The sequence below is a fragment of the Coccinella septempunctata genome, chromosome 5 (genome assembly GCF_907165205.1).
Source record: "Coccinella septempunctata chromosome 5, icCocSept1.1, whole genome shotgun sequence".
NCBI lineage: Eukaryota > Metazoa > Arthropoda > Insecta > Coleoptera > Coccinellidae > Coccinella > Coccinella septempunctata.
The window spans coordinates 8,577,385-8,591,758 of NC_058193.1; the positions used below are offsets into that span (position 1 = coordinate 8,577,385).

Consider the following 14,374-nt stretch of genomic DNA (forward strand, 5'->3'; position numbering starts at 1 on the left):
CGCCACAATGACTTTGAACACAAAGAAGAAAGGTACGCCAAATGCAGCTAAGAAGAAAAGATTCCCATTCAAATGCTTTTCTTGCCATAAACGTGGTCATATGTCAAAGGACTGTTACGCTTCAAAGCAATCAAATCAAACAAAATATAGTGAATCGAATAGAAGAAATGAAACAGCACTAAATATTGAAATAGAGGAGCTCAATATCACACAGTGTAATGATATCTGGATACTAGATAGTGGTGCTTCAGCACATATGTCCTATAGAAGAGATTACTTCTCTGACCCAGCGAGCACAAACATCCCTGTTTTGGGATGTTTCGAAAATGTTGGCATGAGGATGTTTCTTTGAAACGTAATATGCACTTCCCAAAGAGGTCTCCAAAGGCTATTGGAAATCTTTATTTGTTCTGATCTGTGCCATCTGTGGCATTTCTTCGTCTACCTACTGAGAGGTACTGTCGAGTTGAAAATAATGTAAACGTGTGGATATCTTCTCTTGACGTCGCATATTTTGCCTTGGGAGGTTTATTCCAAATAAACAATATACAATTTTACAATTCACCTATTTCATTTTGCCGCCATTTCCACTTTCTTCGTAGTTTGGACTGTGGACTGTTCGGAGTTGAAAGTTGATTGGTGATTTGTATAATATTAACTACTTCTGTGTTGGCTTTGATTGTGAATTCAGGATCGATCTCTTCATAGTAACCAAATACAATTAATAAGTAAGTATTACATGAATTAAATGTATAGTATAATTCCCAGAAACATACATATAACCTCAAAAGAATCCACGCTGCGTGGTTAATATTATTTGTGTATTTGGGACTAGGTATAAGAGATCATTGAATTTTGGTTGGAATAATCGAATGGTATATGGAAGGTTATTATAATTATTCAAGAAATTACTTTATAAAGTTTAAAGTCATATCATCGAGGATTTCAACATATTACGATAATCTATCTCTGCCGTTGATAATTCCCAGAATATTTTGTAAGATTACTCTTCCGACGATGATAATAATCATTCATCACTTGTGAATCACAAAATAATTCAAATTGTCCCAGAAAAGTTCTTGTTTTTGAAAACTCCTTTAAATTGTCCCATCTTCAAATACCACTACAAATAATTAAATAAATAAGATCGTTTCGCAAATCAACCTGGTCAGGAGCTATATACAACTCAAATCTTCAAGATCCTTTCATGCAGCTATTTTCTCTGTTATTTTAATTGGAAAAAATCATCTTAACCTTCATATATTTTGTGAATTAATTGTTTGAATTGTTTTTATTTTGTAGATGTGATCCATAAAAAATTCCAAATCACTAGGAAAGTATTCGAACTCTATGCCAAAGATTGGTTTAGGCATATTAGGCAGAGGAGGAGGGACGATAAAATGAAGGGAAAATAAATTTTTCATATTTTTTTTTTCATTTTCCCTTTCGGTACATCTAATATTATAATCAGTTTGTTTTCTATTATTTCTGTTTTTTTATGTTAAATGTGATATTTCTTTTTGGTTATTTATGTTTGTTTTATTGAATGTGATATATTTTTTTGTTTATTCTCCCTTTATGTAGTAAAATATTTATCAATTGTTTTTTGTTGTTCAATTTTTTATGTGAAATGTGATTTCTTTTCCTTTTGTACCTGTTGAAGTATCATTAAAATATTTTTATTCTTATATAGTATTCTGTATTTCATTTAAAAACTTTGTAGTTCATTTAAAATAGAATGTGGTATCTTCAAACATTCAAATGAAAGAAAAAAGGCCTCACAAAAGAATTTCATATAAAGTCTTACAAACAGCGATTTCATGTGCGCAAAGCGCTTTAGAAATGTTCTATTGTGTACATGAAAAGGCTATCAAAAAAACTTCTGAGTAGTTCTTTTTGTGACATCCCAGGGACATCCATATAATAGCCGCCTGCGGCGGACATTGGCTGTTCTATAAAAGTTCTATTCATGTATAAACAGAACATCGCAGTGGATGTTCAATGTCTCGAAATCTCTTACTTTTAACATCTCTGAGATGTTTTTGTGCTCGCTGGGGAGTTCGAAGAACTTGAAAGCCCTTCTCATGTATACCTAGGAAATAGTAAAAGCCTAGAAGTGAAAGGAAAAGGCACAGTAAAAATTCAGAAGTTAAAAGATGGACATTGGTTTGATTCTTACATACAAGATGTACTCTTCATCCCAGACCTGAGAAAAAATCTTATATCTGAAGGAGTTCTGACGAGTAGGAACATGAAGATAATCAAGGAGGGTACTTATGCCAAAATATATCTAGAAGGAGACCTTGTAGCTAGTGCTTTGCAGCAGAAAACAAATAATCTATACAAGATGCTTATTCGTACAGTTTGCAACAACACTGAAGCAACTGTAACAGAACAAGTCAGAGAATCTATGGAAATTTGGCACAAAAGGCTTGGTCACATAAACAAGCAGTACTTGAAAGATATGGTCCAAAGAAATCTTGTAAAAGGAGTAACAATGAGTGATATTGACAATTTCCAATGTGAAGCCTGTATACTAGGCAAGCAGCATAGAAAAAGTTTTTCCAAGTCAACAAGAGTCAACAAAAGTGCTCCCGGAAAACTTGTCTATAGTGATATATGTGGACCTATTGCAACATCATCGGTATCAGGTGCTCGTTATATGTTATTGTTCAAAGATAGCTGTACAGGATACCGAGTAGCTTACTTCATAAAGCACAAAAGTGATACTTTTGAATGTTTTGTTAGATACAATAACGTTGTCAAAACAAAGTTCGGACACTCAGTGAATGCTCTTCATGTTGACAATGGTTCTGAATACACAAACAAAGAACTGGAAATGTACATGATGAAAGAGGGTATTGAATTAGAAACTACCGCACCATATACACCAGAACAAAATGGAAGATGTGAAAGAGAGAATAGAACCATTATGGAAAGTGTGCGAACCATGCTTATCAGTGCAAACGCACCACACTATCTGTGGGCAGAAGCAGCAAATACTGCTATATACATTTTGAATCGAACACCATCCAAGCAGTGCGTAACCACACCTTATGAACAATGGACAGGCGAAAAACCATATTTAGGTCATGTCAAAACCGTCGGATGTGTTGCATATGTACATACTCCTAATCAGAAGAGAACAAAGCTTCAATCTAAAAGTCAAAGAATGGTTTTTGTAGGATATGATAAGAATTCCACAAATTACCGTTTATACAATCCTCAGAATCGAAAGATTACAATATCTTGTAATGTGATGTTTCAAGAAGAGAAAAATGGATTTATGAATAAACAAGAAGAGATACCTGTATTAATTGAGTTCACAGATGATAACTTTGAAAATCCAATATCAGACATTCAGCCAGAGGATAATTTTCAACCATACGAAGAAATCGAACCTAATGAAGATAATGGAAGACCAAGAAGAAACGTCAAGTTTCCGGAAAAATTAAGAGATTTTGAAGTTGAGCTGAACCTGGTGGAACTAGAAGTTCCAAATACCTATGAAGAAGCAATACATTGCGAAAACGCTGATAAGTGGATAGAAGCAATACAAGAAGAAATACGTGCTATGGAACAAAATAAAGTATGGATCATACAAAAACTTCCTGAAGGACGAAAAGCGATTGGATCAAAATGGGTATTCAAACTAAAATATGACAATCAAGGTGAAATAGAAAGATATAAAGCAAGACTGTGTGCAAAAGGTTTTGCTCAAAAGGAAGGACGTGATTATCATGAAATATTTTCTCCACAACACGGTTTGATTCAATCAGAGTAATTCTGTCGGTTGCTGCCCACGAAGGATACAAAATCAAGCAGTTTGATGTTAAAACAGTTTTTTTGTATGGAGAACTCTCAGAAGAAGTTTATATGGAAATTCCTGAAGGTTTTCCCAAGCATGGCAATGAAGTTTGTAAACTGGTAAAATCATTATATGGATTAAAACAAGCACCCAGATGCTGGAACCATAAATTTGACAGTGTACTAAAAAAATTCGGTTTTGAGCAATGCCAAGCAGATAAATGTATCTATCGAGGATATGTACAGGAACACAAAGTTCTGCTCATTATTTATGTCGACGATGGTCTGTTGATATCGCCATCTGACAAAGCACTGGATATTTTCCTTAGAGAATTAGGTGAATGCTTTGAAATTAAGGTAGGCGATATCAATTATTATGTTGGACTTGAAATTATAGAGAACAAGGAGAGAAACTCTATATTTCTGCATCAAACGAGATATATAAAGAAAATTGTGAATAAGTTTGGAATGAATCAGTGTAACCCCTCAGAAACACCAGCTGACCCAAATACTGATCTTATGAGAATTGAAACAGACATTAACTTTGAAGGTCCCTATAGAGAATGTGTGGGATCATTAATGTTTGCTGCAATCGTTTCAAGGCCAGATATTGCATATTCAGTGGGAGTCGCAAGCCGATTCCTGAATAATCCTACAGTAGCTCAGTGGAATGCTGTCAAGAGGATTATCAGATATCTGAAAAATACTGCCACTTATGGAATAGAATATTTGAGACAACCAGAGTACAATCTGAATGGTTTCTGTGACGCTGACTACGCATCAGACAAAGAAACAAGAAGGTCCACTACCGGATACGTGTTCAAGGCTTCAGGAGGCCCAATTACGTGGTCCAGCAAAAGGCAATCAGGTGTTACCTTATCAACAACAGAAGCAGAATATGTAGCTGCATGCCAAGCAACCAAAGAAGCTGTATGGTTACGTCAGTTTCTGAATGATATTGGTGTATCATTGAAGGGTGCAACTCCTCTACATATAGACAACCAAGGTGCTATCAAGCTCATTCACAACCCTGAATTTCACAGCCGTACGAAACATGTGGATGTTCAATTCCATTTTGTTCGGGAAAAATACTATTGTGGTGAAATATCTCCTAAATACGTCCCAACAAAAGAACAAGAGGCTGATTTTTTCACAAAAGCTCTACCAAAAGAAGCTTTTCAAAGACTCAGATATTTGTTGGGCATGAAAACTTATAGTGATTGAGACTCACAATGAGTGTGTTTTTGCTGATATTTACAACACTCAATAAGTGGGAGTATTGGAATTATTATGTATTTCGTGTTAGTATTCGATGTTCGGGATATATTGATGTATGTCAAGAACAATTGATGTAGTTGTCAATAATAAAGAAACGTTAAACGTGCTAAGTTTTTCCCGAGTGATAAATACCAATCTTTATCACTATTGTTCAACGAATTTGTACAATTGTAAATCTACTCAATACTCAATAAAAAATATTTTTGGGTCAACATTTATTGTGATATGTAGTTATATTATATATAAAAGTACAGAGTGCTCATTGAAAGAGCCATATGCTTCAATAGAATCACTACAATAATCAATTTGGCAATATTTAGAAGATGAGAGACTGGTAGATATTAGTAAGTACAGTTGAGCTTTATATATATAGATGTCGATTTAGATGTTTCACTATTTCAGTGCCGAGAAAAACAATCATAAATTGAACTAGAATTATTACCTCAACTCCCAACTGAAATTCAAGACAATAACAGACTTATCTAGATACAATGCAGGTAATATATAACAGTGAACAACCTAGAAAAATGTATTCACAGTCCTACAATTTTGTTGATTCAACATCAGTTTTGTTAATCTCCGCACTCCGCAGGTTTTCTGTGGAGAACACATAATATTTCACTATTGTTATGAATCCGAGCGTCTAGTGCTGCAAAATGATGAAGTTTCATCAATTTTGACTTCTAATTATTAGAAATCAACGATGAAATACGAATTACTACGTAATGCAAACCTGAGTTTGAACCTGATTCAAATTATTATCAATATATTGTAAGGTTAAGATCGAAAATATTCGAATGGTTGTGAAGTAAAATCATTTCATTCCTGTCAGTTCATAAATCGATGTATCAGAAAGAGACAGAGCTAATCAGGTATTTTTATTCTTAATATTTCTGCACATCCGCAGAAGTCGATTCCGGCCACGGGCTGACTTCAATTTCCGAAGTCCCATTATCGATATAGAATATAATAGATATATGATTAAATGGTTGTCTACTTTGTTTGCCTAAAACGCAGTCTTCACAAAAAATGTCATCAAAATCTTTTGGGCTAACTTCAAGACCCTCTACTAATCCTTCTCTACTCATCAATTTCAAATCATCAAAACCTAAATGACCTAGCCGTCTATGCCAGAGCTGCACCCTAATATCTCTGTAGTTCACAGAACCTTTAATATTATACCCACAAAAGTTGTTACTTACTTGCATGTTTACCATATAAAGCGAACCGAATTTCTGACCAGACATTACCAATTGATTATTTAAAAAAGCATTTACTTCATTATTTGAAAAAACAACATTCAACCCATTGCTCTCTAGTCTTGATACAGATAATAAATTTTTCTTGATATCAGGTACATAATATAAGTTTTTAATTATTGCAGGAACCTTATTATTATTACAGCAATTATTGACTCTAATATTTCCAATACCTAATGCTTCTAAATAAATACCATTTTTAGCACATGCAATTCTTTTAGGAATTTTCAATTTTACATATTCATCAAAAACATTTTTATCATTGATTAAGTGATCTGAACTACCTGAATCAACACATCAATTTATAAATGAATCAACTGTATTCACTGAACAAATCTCACCCGTTAAAAAACTACTTCATCTTCTTCGCATGTGTGAGCTTGGCTCTGTATTTGTTTGTCCCATCCTTGTTTCTTGAACCTTTCCCTCGAATTGGATTGTTGTGGATGTCCATAACCATAACCATTGCTCTGCCCATGGTATATACTTCTCTGCGGACCTTGACCATAATTATTGTATTGTTGTCCTTTTTCTCTAGAAGGGGTTCCTTTTTTAATTGCTCGACATTGATACTTCTTATGACCAGGTTTTTCACAATTAAAGCATGAAAATGCACAATTCAGGTATTTGTCGTCTTGATCTCCAGATTTCTTTCTTTTTTCTTCTTCACCAAGTAGTCTGTTTTTCACGAAAGTTGTTTCCAGTGTTTCCATGGTTTCTATTGCTGAAACTACATTGTCGTAACTCTTAAGCTACATTCACAATCAATTCACAGGCCGAAGTGCACTTCGGCACGGAAGCTTAGCAGATGGCGTTCTCCGTTACCATTCACAATGAAATTCAAGACAAAATTTCTTGCAAGTCGCAAACTATCACTTCGGCAAGGAATTTCGTGCCGGCTATAGATGATGCTGATGCTTATGTTTTGATCAGTTACATTTTTGATTCATTTGAGTATTTGGTTCCAAGATTATTGCGAATGGTAAATTTCGTGCCGAAGTGCACTTCGGCCCGCGAATTGATTGTGAATGCAGCTTTAGGCATCGACATTAAAATATAATTGATTTTTTCTTCATCAGTCAACTTGTTTCCTGATTCTTCTTATTGAGAAAAACATTCCTCTAGTTTAACCAAAAACATATTTAATGATTCATGTTCATCGTATTTCATTTGGTTTAATTTTGTTCTTATAAATAATCGGCTTCTCACTCCTTTATTCTTGAAGCTATTTTCTAAATTTTTGAACATACTGTAGGCTGTCTTTTGTGTTTTAAGGTATTCCAAGTGACTGTCTGCTACCCCTGCAATAATGATGGCTTGAGCTCTTCCTTCATCTTCGTCGTTTTCGGTAATGTTCGCAAAATCTTCTTGTTCGATAGCTTTTATTACTCCATTTTCCCTTAAGATGCTTCTTATTCTGAACTCCCAGGCCAGAAAATTGTCCCCAGAGAAGGGTTTCGAGTTGAATTTCTCACGTGCGTTCATCCTTTTTAATCTTGGTTACCTTCAATAAATCAGCAAACGCTCTGGGCCCATAACCCTATTGAATTTACTTTGAAGCAGTGTGCTGATGTTATTTTATGAATAATATTCTTCTTTAAACAATAACTTTATTCTGTTTCAATACAACCATCTTAGGTACAACCACAGAACACACCTTGACTTACTTTATGGGTACAAACATTTTCCTTACTTACTAATAATAGATAGTTCCTAACCTAAAAAACATTCTAGCCATAGAGGAAAGATTGATACTTCAACAATCCGCAAAGTCTGAATATGTAGCCTTGAGTTTGCCTGTTACAGAAGCTGGTTGGCTGAAAAAGACTATTTATGATTTTCAGTTAAAAATAGAAAACCAATAAGACTTTATAAGGATAACATAGCAGCTATATATTAAGCTTATAACCCTGCAAATAATAAAAGAATCAAACATATAGATGTTAAATTTTACTTTATTAAGGAAAAGATAGATGAAAATATAATTGAAGTTTGTCATATTGGAACAGAAAACCAATTGGCTGATATTTTCACAAAGCCATTGGTAAAACTAAGTTCACGAATTTTTGTAGTAAATTAGGATTTCAATATTTTTCTGAATAAAGATTTCATTTGTGTTGTTGAAGTGTTTGAAGATAAAATAATTTCATTGAGGGGGCGTGTTGAAAGGGTAATAGAAAACTACAACAATGAAATGTATTTTTATATTTATCGTCCATAGATGGCGCAGTCTCTTATTGTTCTGGAACATGTTGGTATTCATTTTTCGTAGTATGTTAACGTTAACGTAGAGTAGAAGTAGATACCTAAGGTCAAGATGCACTATCTGTAGTTAATTAACTGAATATAAAACTGAAACCTAAGTGATATTCTTATTTAAAAACCATTTAAAAACGCCCCCTATCGGACGACTACTCAAATCCTCGAGAAGATATGTTACAGGATTGGTTATTTGAACTCTCTATTTTGAAAATCTCTGTGATCCAGTTGGGTGTTGTAACCTTTTCAAAACACATTTTTGACTTTACTGATTTTCACCATTCTCACTTGAATTTTCCCTCTCCGGCGATACTAATATGGTTGTACTAGTTTTCAATTAACTTTGCTCATATTTTTATTGACATCACATGGTTTCATTCTGATAGTACGATGTTTCGTCTGATCATCTTCATTAACAATACTAGATAATAAGCTCGATTCTGTTTGGAAATAGTAATATGATTATAGAAAAGATATTGTTAACACAGAAAAGTTGGGAAAACTGTTATTCTAATCATTCATTTCGAGCAATATGATCTGTCAATTTTTAGAAGATCTTGTTATTTCAGTTTGCTACCATAGCCATATTGTTATAAATTAGGAAGATAGCAATATGAGCATAACAGCCATACGCAAACAGAATAGGCCCGAATATGCTGTCGATCCATTTGTATGTTCCATGCAAACTGAAGTATTTGAATAGTTTTTCCTTAATAGTTCTTATAACTCTTTCTGCTATATAAGTTTTGGTTTTGGAATAAGTACAGTAATATAATATATCATTTTCCTTCATCAGAGATTGAAAATTTACCTTGAAAAATTCCATTCCTTGATCTGTTTGAAGATTTTTCGGTTTAACTTCGCTATCTATCAAAATTTTCTTGAAAGCGTTCGATACTTCCACACCGGTTTTTGTTTCAAAGCGCTTTCACTCGCACAAATTTACTAAAACAATCTATAACTACTAAAATGTATTTGAAATTTTTATTCTCCTCCGCATAAAGATCCATTTGTGCTAAATCAGTTCGCCATAGGTCATTTAATCCTTTATTTATTGTTCTTCTGCGAGGGAAGTTTTTGCGAATTGGTTTGTGTAGTTCTCGAACCACTTGTAGTTTCTCCTTGGTATGCATGGTAGGAAATTTTTTTATCAAATTGTTTAATTTTATTATTTAATTTATTTATTGCATTGATAACCTTATCTTAAAATGCGTTCAATTTGTCTTCCTGGTACTTCAAATATATATCTTTCTTTAAGCTTTCCGTCAAATTTATGTTGTTCAATATAAAAATTATTTAACTTTTCAATAATTTCATTCGTAATCCATTGAAACTTGACCGTAACTTTCCAAATTCTACAGTATTCGATTTGATTACATTATGTGATTCATTGATTCGAATATCCACATAGTCCTTATTAGTGCAGTCAGAGTCAGATAAAGGTTCACGTACATTACATAATTTTCGAAAAATCAAAGTCACCATCCGATGTTCGTAGGAAGATAGAGGTAGTTGATTGAATATTTCTTAATTTACTTCTATGAGAAGAACGTCCGAACTTATCGAGAGACATATTGTATTTATCACTTTGCTCCCAATACAATTCAATATATAACTTTTTCTATTCGAAGCTCCTCGACTATTGACTATATTTAGTTTATTTCATTATCAACAGACGTATTTCCTGCAATTTTGGATGCATAGAGTAACAGAAGTCTATTCACACGTTGAACGCCAAGTGAGTTGTATTTGTCTCACGTTGCATTTTATCTAGAGGTTGCGTGATTTGAATGTAACTCCAAATTTGAACGAGATTCTACGGTTTGTAAATCATATTCAGTTCACAGTTACTGTGCAATGTGAATACAGGCAGTTTAAATATGGCCTTAGGGCCAGATTATCGAACTTAGCGTTTCTCTGAAAACATATTTATAAATAATCACTAAATCTGACACACTTTCGGGCAAATTCAAATTTACTTATTTTTAAATACAAAATAAATCAACATTTTTCATATCTGTATATCGGTAAAATGACGTTTAAATTAGAGAACTTTTTGTTTATGGTAACCGATTTATCTTTTGCATAGCAACATTTCTCCTCCTTGGCGGAGAAATAAAATTTCTCGATGATACTCTCAATCGAGAATTGACGTTATTTTTGTACGTTTGAAAATGAAATAATTCATCACCTCTAATAAAATTATTCTTGCACTTGGCGATTGCATTTCAACAGTCCCCTTCTTTCTCATAGAGTTTTCTACGTACTGCCTTGAATTTTCTTATTCCATATGTTCGGACTAAATGGAGGCAAATTATAAAGTCAGCTAATACCCACCCCAGGTTTTAACGCTAAGGAGAGAGAGAGAGCTATGTTCGGCGTTGAACAATAAATGTGTTGTTAGATATCCTGAATTCTGTCCTAAAAACTATCAAGATAGATGGTTCTTGATGAACAATCATATTCTATCAAATCTGCTGCTAAAATTATAAAAATTGAGCATCGAGAAATGACATACCATCAACAAAATTCACCTAATATTGATATTGATGTTTTTCAGTTTTCTTGAGAGCTTCCAATACAAACTAGTAAAGATGGCCTATCAAACGGTTCCGAATCTCACATATGAAAAGCTGAATAATAAATGGCTTGTTCCGAAAGAAAATAAAGAGGAGTTCAAACGGCCACTTGAGAAAAAACCCAAAGTATCAAAACCAATAAAAGAAAAAACACCCAAAGTTAAAAAACAGAAAGAGAGAGAAGAGAAAAAGAGTAAGAGCTCCAAAGGAAGTAGCAAAAAAGAAAAACAATCAAAAATCAAACCGGAAAAACCCCACAAACTCACTAAAGAAGAAAAAGAAGAGATAGAAAGAATGAAGAAAGAAGAAATGCAGAAAATGTTCGAGGAAATTGCAGGTGAAGAAAACCGGCGTTTCATTTTTCCTTTGGGTTTGGCAGCAAATAGAGATTTCTTCATGAGCATTTTCAAGGACTTTTCACCACCATCAGAGGCTAAAGATAAAGGAAAAGATAAGAAAAACAAGAAGAAAAAATAGGAATCATAATTGTTTGCAATATTTTCATTTTCTCTTTTATTCTATTGAATCATTCCAGTAATAAATGTTTCCTGGCACACCGAAAAATTTGTAGGCGTTTTGCTAAATCCTTTTGTTGAACTTTGGTCAGAGAAATTCACCGACACAACCTGGAAAAGTGTATGAAAAAATTAAATACTCAAGCTCGGAGCATACTAATCAGTTCTCAAAATTGATACAATTCTGTTTCCAATTTGTTCGATCGAATTAAGACCATAAACAGCAGTACAAAATTCAAATTTATTTATTTTTTATTTTATTTATTTGCAATGAACAGGAATCCTAACAGGAAAACTCAATTAGAAGGATTCACCAAAATACAAAAAAAAAGTGAAAACACACATGATCGTGAACACGGTCTAATTTCAGAATCAGAAATTAAATTAGTGATTTCTACATAAATAAACTTAAAGTCTTCCCCTAAAGACAACAGGTGGGTCATAAAATTATAATTTCAACGTTCTTTTCAGTTCATTGTCAGGCAACAATTTTTTCTAGTTGATTTGCTCCTGACAAATTAGTGCAAGAATTTACGCAGGAGAAAATCGTTTATTTCATTTTTAATTTATTTGTTTCAGAGATTGGGAGTGAAAATCCTAAAAAGTTTATTAAGAAAACCAGGTGGGATGTTGCAAATATCAATAAAATAAATACACTGTTTAATTGTTTAGTTCGAAACTTATGAATCGATGAGGCAAAGCAAATATAAGTCAAATTTTCATGTGTCGTTTATTGTTCAGCGGACTGAATTACAATGTGTTTTACATTTTCTCCACTTTCTTCGAGGGTACTTATATATGTGTTGAACTAAGAGCATAAAATATGTAACAGATTTCTTCGTGGAAATTAATTCGAAAGTATATGTGTACCAGAGGTGGCATTAGGTATGCTGGAAAATGGAAATTCACGAAGATGTATTCTAACTTCTAACATTCCACCCACTTCATTTTCCTTCTGAAACTATGCAAAATGTAGGTAACACAATGAATAGGTTTTTATATGTGAATGATGAAAGCAATTAATATAACAATATAGTCCATTCAAGAATGATTGACATCTTGGGTGGCTATGGAGAATCGAATTTAAGTTGGTAATAGCCCATAAGTTGAGATTTTGTGTTGCGAATTCAGGTTGGTATTGTAAATAAACATTGTTCTATATACCAATTATATGTGAATCTATGCACTTACCGACGGTTATTTGAATTTTGCAGAGCTGTTGATGTTCTTAATTTAATCGTACAAATTGATTGGAAACATAGTTGTGTCAATTTTAAAAGCCGATTAATATGCTGCAAATTTGGATATTTCTTATTTTCATATAATTTTCTAGGATATATTACTATATTTTAGTTCTGTGATCGAAAGTACAGAAATTTTTATAAATCTTTTGTGACCAGATATTAAGCTGCGCCTGGACTTTCAAGACCTACTGGGATGTCAATCATTCTTGAATGGACTATACAATAGTTATCAAACCTAAATACCCTACTCAGATAATAGGCCCATCAAACTGTACTCTCACAAGATGTTTTAGATAATAATATAAGCTTGGCTACAGGTCTATCAATTTCATTAGTAGATGTACGTAATCTTACAACCCTTGAATCCTTACTTGACCATCATTAGCAGGGTAAATTTTTAGGACCTTGGCCAACGGCCACTTAGCCGGAGGATTCTTTTCATCAGTTATCAGAACAATATCGTTTATTTGAAGACAAGGTTGGGTAGTCCGCCACTTATTTCTAACCTGAAGGAATTGTAAGTATTTCCTTGACCATCTCTTCCACCAATGTGCCAACGTTTGCTGCATCAATCGCCATCTTTAAGTAAGAGAAATATTAACTTTCGAGTAATCAGTGTCAGTTACAATATAAGATGGTGAATTGATAAAAAAATGTGCTGGTGTCACTGACATCATCACCCAAAGCCATAAGTGGTCTGGAATTCAGACATGCCTCTACTTGAGTAACCAATGTGTATGATTCCTCAAACGTAGGAGTGTGAGAGAATATAACTCTCTTCAAATGATATTTTCCATACTGCACTGTAGCCTCCCATATATCGCCGAAATGTGGGGCTACAACTGGCCAAATTGGCCAGTTTTTGATAGATAGTACTTCCCCGGTATCGTAAGCAAGAGTTACAATTATTCTCTCGCTCGGACAATCCAAAATTCCGCACTCGCAGAGTGGTAAGTGTTAGTTTGATACCTCCATGCAAAGTTTTCAAGTGAAATAATTTAGCAAGCCAAGTGGAAAAATAACAATTATGAGGCAGGATCGAAGTGTGCATCTCAAGATCTAGAAAAGAGACGACCACCCACTCTGAGCAAATTGTCATGTTTGAAAGGGTCTAATTTTAACAAGATATTCGATTTATGAATTGATCGATTTTTTCGCAAATCATTCAGACAGAAATGTTGTTGAATAATATGAACCCAAACTAAACGAGCTCTAGACAACTCAAGAACTTGCAATTGGTGTCAACAACACTTGTATACCAGTTACAGGAGAGCAACTTCATTATATGCCGTAAATTACATCGTTTAATCACGATATTTAGAAATTTCAAAATGTACGCAGTTACACTTGTTAATTTATGATTCCCTGTGAACAGTCGTTGGCCGAATCTGCTCTCTTGTATCCATTGAAAAACTTGCTTGATATCGGTTCAG

General features: G+C 33.7%; 1 protein-coding gene across 1 annotated transcript in view; it reads left to right on the top strand.

Annotated features, from left to right (window-relative positions):
- The window catches only part of LOC123314441, a 225,887-nt gene extending 213,886 nt beyond the window's left edge, over positions 1-12,001 (top strand). Inside the window, exon 6 of the mRNA XM_044899732.1 lies at positions 11,164-12,001. Within this exon, the coding sequence (XP_044755667.1) occupies positions 11,164-11,659 (496 nt within the window). The 3' untranslated portion in view covers positions 11,660-12,001. The remainder of the gene's footprint in view (positions 1-11,163) is intronic.
- The last annotated feature ends 2,373 nt before the right edge of the window (positions 12,002-14,374 follow it).